At 43.4% G+C, this 7,388-nt stretch overlaps 1 protein-coding gene across 4 annotated transcripts; it reads right to left on the bottom strand.

The window, feature by feature from the left end:
* Positions 1–702: 702 nt before the first annotated feature.
* On the bottom strand, positions 703–6,782 carry LOC106571802 (sestrin-1). Of its 4 annotated transcripts, none has more exons than XM_045695899.1 (10): positions 6,489–6,723; positions 5,740–5,783; positions 5,444–5,509; positions 5,091–5,180; positions 4,801–4,983; positions 4,280–4,519; positions 3,856–4,107; positions 3,458–3,648; positions 3,122–3,266; positions 703–3,000 (listed from the first exon to the last, which is right to left on the bottom strand). In XM_045695899.1, exons 2-10 carry the CDS (start codon positions 5,770–5,772, stop codon positions 2,914–2,916), a joined length of 1,287 nt encoding a protein of 428 aa, XP_045551855.1. In that variant the 5' UTR covers positions 5,773–5,783; positions 6,489–6,723; the 3' UTR covers positions 703–2,913. The 4 variants fall into 4 exon arrangements, with proteins under 4 accessions (XP_045551855.1, XP_045551854.1, XP_014000737.1 ...); XM_045695898.1 differs by having other exon boundaries at positions 5,091–5,291; positions 6,489–6,722; XM_014145262.2 differs by lacking the exon at positions 5,740–5,783 and having other exon boundaries at positions 5,091–5,291; positions 6,489–6,782.
* Between the last annotated feature and the right edge of the window lie 606 nt (positions 6,783–7,388).

Raw genomic sequence — 7,388 nt, 5'->3', positions numbered from 1 at the left:
TGGCTGGTTAAGACATTTGTTAGGCCTAGATGTAATCAGATCAAGCGTTAACCAGCGATATCCAACACCCAAGTAGTTGATGTTTTTGCGGTATCGGAGGTGTAACTGCGTTGGAGTTGTCAAATCTGTGAACAGCTGCTCCTGATCAATGTTGCGAAGCCACACCCATCCCAACTTGCATTAGAAGTTCAGAACAAGAAAGTATAGGCTATATAGAACTAATGACGCATAAATTGATTAAATTAAATGAGGATTTCTATCAGCCCAATTGAGGTGTAGATTACATCTCACATTCCAGTTTTTGAACTTTATATTAACAAGGCTGCATGGGATTTCTCTTAAGTCGACTCCGTGTAGCTAATGGCAAAGTCCACTTCAGGTATAATTCCAGGAGACACTTGTGGATTTGACAGCTCTAACGCAGTTTCACCTCCAACACCGCCAAAACAACCGCTATGCTCTCGTGTCTCCCATTTGACCACCTGACCTCACTCAAGCACTGAACTTTCTCATCCTTCAGGTTCTTGACCGTCGATCAAGTCATGTGGTTTTTAAATGTATTTAGTTTGCTTTACCGCGCTTTGAAATGAACAGCTCTATATAAAAGTTGAATAAATTGAGGATGTCGGCTAAAGTGGATCTGATCGAATAGAGCCCTAAATCTGTGAACCGCTGTACACAAACTACAGCAAAACAGAAAAGTATTGTAAACATTCTCCTCAAAGCCTTTATTGTTACACAAATATGGACCAGGCAGTGCTGCTGCAAAGTGACAGCATTTTCAAATCACATTAATAAAAAAAAAATCTAAAAACGGCACTTCTGTTAAAAAAACAAACTCAGTTCCCCTCTTCCTTGTCCTACTATACAAAATTAAAGCGTTCAGTGACATCACACAAGACAACCCAATAGCATTTCATCAGGCATATTCAATGACAAACATTGTTCTCCACATGATAGATGCCTGTCTGTCTGGGTTGATATGAAACAGGTAGCTGGCTGATCATGGAGGTGTTAAGAGCATCATTTGTTTAGTCTCATCCTTTTTCAGATTGTCATAGGGAAATGAGTCAGTCAAAAATAGAGGCAGTTCAGTAGAGACACACTGCTGGTGATTGAATGGACCAAGTCACCCTCTGTCCTTAATGGAAAAATCCCTGAACATCCAAAGATTTCAGTCTATAGCAAGTCATGCCAGGGAGTTTTTCCACTGAGGACAGAAGTGAACAGAACAAAGCTCAAAGGTGATCCTAAAGGGAATGTCCCCTCTTATCTCATTGCACATTACAGACAAGTAATGTGATGTCCATTGTTCAGCTTGCAGATAATACATGTGCTGTGACTACAATTTGGTGGGTTTGTTGCATGAATGATTCAACATGTACCTATGTTATGTAATGAGTGAACATTTTGATGCAGGAAAAACAGTTTTAGGGAGAACTAGAAAAATGATACAATAAGTTTATTATATTTAATTTCTTTAAAGTGTCAGTAACTGACAGAAGTATGAAACCAACTTCCTACCACCTCCAAATAATCAACTGTCTCAACCCACCCTCAGACGAATGCAGTACTTTACTTGTTTTCAGTCAACAGAAATAAAAACAGTGGAGGGTCTGTCATCGTCTTAAAAAAATAAGAGCTGCTTTTGCACTGGTCAGGCTTCCACAGAGGAAACAAGCACAGCTATGACCGACTGCGTCGACCACAGTCGGTCCAATGAGAACCAACCCGGGCTCCTTACGAATGGAAGCCAAGCGACCCAGAGAAAAAGAGTCATTCTTAATGTGATAGAGAAAACAGAAGAGGTATGTACTGTTAAAACTCACAATCCAAAGCTTTGAAGGTGTTAGGATGACCAGGCCAGGGTCAAAGGGTGAATGTGGAAGACAGACAGGTGACGGCATCTTTATGACAACCGGAAGCCAATCCCCTAGAAGACCTGGTTTTTTAAAAAAAACATTTTTAGCTCATCTTTTTTCCTTACATGACAAAGCTTCTATCAGAAACAAAACAGATCAATTTAAAAGTGACCACATAAAAAGAGTGCCTCGCCTTTTTTTTTTTTTTTTTTAACGCTTGAAATCCCAACATTTTTTCTAAAACACACACGGAGTCACACACATACTTGTCACAGAGAGCCTCTCCTACTTACAGTCAAATTGAATAGGTCTCAAACAGTGTTCTTTTTTAATTTTCCAACACCTTTCCGTTCTCACACACTCCTTGGGTTAGCTTACACAAACAGTTTAGGATGGTTAGGGGGTGGGGTCAATATGACCCCATGCTTACCGGAGCTTACAGAAGCAGCAGTATCAGTCAGCACCTCTGAACACTGCCGTATGATATAAAAATCAGGCACACTTTACCACACAGCCCAAATAATGATTTCATAATCTCCAGTTACAGCAATAACATCTTAATACAACCCCCCCCCCCCCAAAAAAAATAACTATGATTACATTGAGTGTAGACTGGTGTACTGCTCTCATTTCTGGAGAATTGCTGTGGGTTTTTCACACTATAAGGAGATTTCAGTGACATCGTCCACTGAGATGTATTGGAATACTGGAAGGTTGGCCACACACTCCTGACAGAGGGAGTCTGCTCTAGGCTGCCCCCTCATGGTGTGCTTTGGCAATGCAGGCAAAGAGGACCAACAAAGCGCATCTTTCCACAAATGGGTTCAGATTATTATTTTTTGCAGTTATTTCTTTTGCCCCCCATTCTCTCTCTTTTGTCCCATTCACCTTTCTACTTTCCATCCATCACAAGGACGAGCTTCTTCATGACGAGCGGGGCTCCTTTCTGTCCCTTCCTATTTTCTGTTTTCCCCCTTGGTTTTTTATTTTAAAAGGTGTCCAACGAGAGCAACAACAACAGTAAAATACAACGATAAACGCCAAAAGCACTTCATGTCATGTAGCAGGTGATCGCTCTCAGAGCGTAGAGCAGTTCTGCCTGCATGCGCGCTTCCATAAGAAGCAGATTTACATGGACCTGGGAAAGGGAAAGGAAGAGTTACAACACTGCTCCAGTACTATGAGAAAACTAGAAACTTTAAATGCTACCAATAGAAACAAACCCATGGACAAATAAGTAAAATAAGTTGTTCCGTCACCTTCTCGGAGTGCTGGAACTGCCTCCAGAAGCTCTCATACATTCGTTTGGTGGTTTTCTCCGGGCTGCACACCATGGTCTTAATGTAGACCTTAAAGCTGCGGTCTAACAGCTGGTTAATCTCCCCATAGTCATAGTCATCATACCTGAGACACACACACGAGGGAGATCTGTTAGAGCTACTGATGAATACAGTTATTTCTTTACTCAAGTACATTACCGTCCAAAATGAATGCACTTTGCATTAAAACACATATCACATGTTTTCATTGAATCTAGCATATGTCATCTTGGAATAAATCAATTTGTATTCGTATTGTGCCAGTGAGTGGCGTACCTGATGCCGAACATGCAGTGGATGTAGTTCCAGATAGCCCTGCGGAGCATGGAGGTGTCCACGTCTTTGTGCATGGCCATGGTGTTGTAGGTCAGGTTGTAGGCCATCTGGAACTTCTCATCCAGCAGCTGACCAACATCAGGGTACAGACGGTTCACCAGGGAGTAGCCGTGGTCCTCCCAACTGTAGTCCTGCAGAAGAGAGAGGAGAAAAGAGGAAGGCAAGGTGCTAATTACAAAGTCTGGATATCAATTGGTCAATCAGATAGTGCAACATTTTCTAAATGTAATCTTGAAGCTATTGAGAAAACGCTTCACCTTCTCTGTCCTTTCAAAATGCCTCTTTCCATTGCTCTCTGTTTCTCCGTAAGTGAAGTTGTGTGTGCGAGCGTTATATACCTGTACTCTGAAGGTGGGTACATGTTCTCCTCTCCTGGAAAAGTCCTTGTAGCCGTAGCTGGGGTCTTCAAAGTGCCTGGACACGTCTCTTGACTGCACACACTCCTCGTCCTCTGCCGTGGCCACCAGCATGCTCTCGGTCTTCTCCCTCTCGAAGCGTGTGGCCATCTCCTCCTGACTGGCTTCCTCTTCATCACGACACTCCTGCAGCTGCTTCATTCTCTCAATCAACACCTCCACCTCACCAGACACCTAGACAGGAACACAAACATGTTCTGGGTCAGGGCATGGGTCATAAAAAGGGTGACCACAACCACAAGAGCCACTCAACTCACAACCACATCTTTGTCAAAGCCAGTAACTAACAAACCCTCAGCTTCACTTTCTCTCACACAAACAAATACACCATCCTCCTTCCTCACACCTGATGGCTGCCTCTCCTTTCCTCCAGGTCGTTGCCGTGCCCATTGCCATTGGCGATGTCGCAGACACAGTACTGGCTGAGGGAGACAGGTCTGAAGGTGTGCCCACCATCACTGTGGATCTCAGGGGTGATGCCACAGCCGAAGGTAAAGGATGCCAGGGAGTGGTAGTGTGTGAGGAGCACCACAGCATGGATCAGCTCAGCCAGGGACCAGCTGTGTTCTTCAGCCTTCAGCAGGTGCTGGGGAGAATAGAGAGTTGAAGTGTCAGTCAATCAGTAGTTTCCTTTGGATGGAATCTTATTTTCCTGTCTCTCAATTTCTACCCTTCCATTTGTTCTCTTCCTTCTATTTCATCTCTGCCCATTCCTCCCGCTTTCATATAACTAACCCTGCCAAGTAACAGCCGCATAACTCTGGTGTGCCGCCACCCATGATCTCAGTCTGTTACATAACCCTAACCTGTCCCTTTGCCCAGTCCTGCGTGTGTGTGTGTGTCACAGGTCCAGCCTCAGCTGCCTACCTCAATGTGTGCCTTGGTAAGAAGCCAGGGCCGGTGGGCCAGGATCTTGTTGAGCTCCCCAAGAGCCTGCAGCTTCTGTGGGGCTCCGTCCAGGCCATTCAGCCACTTGGGGTCCCCTCCCACCTGGAGGAAGTCGTTGACGTGGAGGTTGACCAGGTAGGAGCACTGGTGTCTGGCCGCAGCCTGGGAGGGATGCAGGGGAAGGAGAGAGTTACGAGATTGTCCAAGTGTCTCTACACTACCATGGTAAAGCCACTGCAGAGTTTAGATTAGGGCTTAAAGGGCCTCACCATGATGCCTATGTAGTGGCGGTAGTGCAGGGATAAGGGCCCATCCATCTGCAGCAGGTAGTGCTGTGTTCTCAGGAAACTCTCCAGGTACTGTGGGTGGAAGCCCATCACCAAGGAGATGTTGTCAAGACGACCCAGTGCAGCAAATGCGTCCTCAAATATCGATTGCACCCTCGGATCTACTTTACTGACTTGAAGTATCTGGTGCCACAGAGCCAGTGAATACATTTTTACTCTCAATCACATATTGATGTAATATGGCACTTTAATGTATTGTAATGGTAAGTAAAAAGGTGTAATAATTTCCACAAGTATAGAAGATCATGTGGTGTAAATGAAGTTGTTCTCCTTACCTCTTTTTCAGGGATAAATCTACTTGGTCCATTTCCCAGTGGTCTTGGGATACTAACTCCTAAGTCCTGCAAGTTAAGAGTACAGAAACACATAGTTCTGCAAGAACCAAATGCAACATCATGCGAAAACCCTAAATGCTGTTTTTAGTGCCATTTTGGCTGCGAGCCCTGACTGAGTAATATTGTACATCCTTCTGCAAGACATCTCTCTCACTCTCCACTAGATCACATATTCGCTCTACAGTCAGGTTGGAGCATTGCATGCACAGCCTGTGCAAAAGAGAAATCCAACTCACTTTGTTCACAATTTCGCTGTAGCAAGCTGCCATAACAGTAGTCTCTAGAAATGCGACAAGTGTCAAAATACACAAATCAAACACTTGATAGATACAATGCATCATGCGTGCGGCTGCTATGTAACCACTTGCAGTTTGAAACATTTGAAATACACTTGATACATTTAATACCCTAATTGATACAAAATTATTCGGAAAGGTTTGCATAGTCAAATGTTGTTATTAAAAGGAACAAATTCAAGACACGATTGACATCACATTAAACATTAAAACAGCCAACTGTCAACTTAAGAAGTCGCTGATCACATGTTCCCTGGGGACTCCATAGATATCTCCTGTCCCTCTGCGCAGAGCAATGAAGTGGTAGAATTAATTACCTAGTCTTAGAAGAACTCGGGGCCAAAGATTGCTCGACAGCGACAATACTGTCTTGCATTCAAAGACACCAAGCGAAAAATGTTGCTAAGCGCATATACGAAATAGCAGAGTTGACAATATGATGACAAACCACGAGATGAACTGTAAAGCGTTGACAAGCAACGCTAACTCCTCAAACGCGTAAACAAGGTTGGACACAAAAGAAAAGACTGCACTGCAGTTCCTTCGCTCGCAGCCACAAAACAAAGTGTCTAAAAGGACATGAACTTGTCACAAATGAACACTAAAATTCCACGACGACGGTGCACGGAGTTTTAAAAACATGCATTCACTGTCAAAAACATTTGCCATGTATTTTCCTTTTCTCTTACCTTTTTGCTAAGCCGTTCACAATGAGTGCATATTTTATATAAGTCTGTTACTGTAAATGAATTATTTTCCATGGTTTCTGTTGCTGCAGTTGCGTGCCTCATAATGTGTCTTCAGTGTGATCTTGTGTTTCAGGTATATTTAAATTGATGTTTCCGTTCTCGCTTTGTTTCATGGGGGTAAAGTGCTCAATTGTCAGTTGTTGCAGCCCTACAGCAGAATACCGTTCGACCTCAGCACACACTCTGTAAATAAACTGAGCCCTAGTTCAGTGACGTGCGCAACAGCCAATCGAAAGACGAAAACAACCTCCATTCATCAATGAGGTATAAGAGGACGGAGAAATAGGAGTGGACCGTGCGGAGAGAGGGTCTGAACGTGAACGCAGAGCGACCCAGCCCCCAGGAAAACATAATCAATCAAGTGTCTCATTTTGTTCCTTGCTTCTGCCATTGATCATGGCAATGGATATCGAATGACACCATCACTCTGCAGCGCACAATGTGTGCATTAATCTTATGAGTCTATCTAAGTAACATAACAAACAAATCCCCATGAAAATCCGTCAATTTAAACTAGAGATTGCATGGGATGCGTCTCAATCCACCAAACTTGAAGGTAACCCATACAAACGAATGGAAGTATGGAGGTAGTTTTGTGCCAACAAATATAAGGGATTAAATACATGTCCAAAACAACCGCAAATATTTCCTGAGCTTTCTTACAGCTCGTAGATATAAGGCCACATTCTAAATTTGATTCTAAATCAAATAGCTAAATGATCAATGGTATGACCATCTTAAAACAATTCCATATGTTAACTTAGTTAACCCCCCCAACAGCTTAGACTTCCAGAGGTTTTAAGAGGTCCCTTTGACCAGCTGCCTTAATATGTCTTTATT

Source organism: Salmo salar, chromosome ssa15 (genome assembly GCF_905237065.1).
Source record: "Salmo salar chromosome ssa15, Ssal_v3.1, whole genome shotgun sequence".
NCBI lineage: Eukaryota > Metazoa > Chordata > Actinopteri > Salmoniformes > Salmonidae > Salmo > Salmo salar.
This window is presented reverse-complemented; position numbering and strand designations above follow the sequence as displayed.

Coding starts and splice junctions, on each gene's coding strand:
- LOC106571802 (XM_014145262.2), bottom strand. CDS start 6,590: ATGAGGCACGCAACTGCAGCAACAGAAACCATGGAAAATAATTCATTT. Junction 3,649..3,855: donor TACCCACCTTCAGAGTACAG/GTATATAACGCT, acceptor TCTCTTCTGCAG/GACTACAGTTGGGAGGACCA. Junction 3,001..3,121: donor AGTTCCAGCACTCCGAGAAG/GTGACGGAACAA, acceptor TCCCTTTCCCAG/GTCCATGTAAATCTGCTTCT.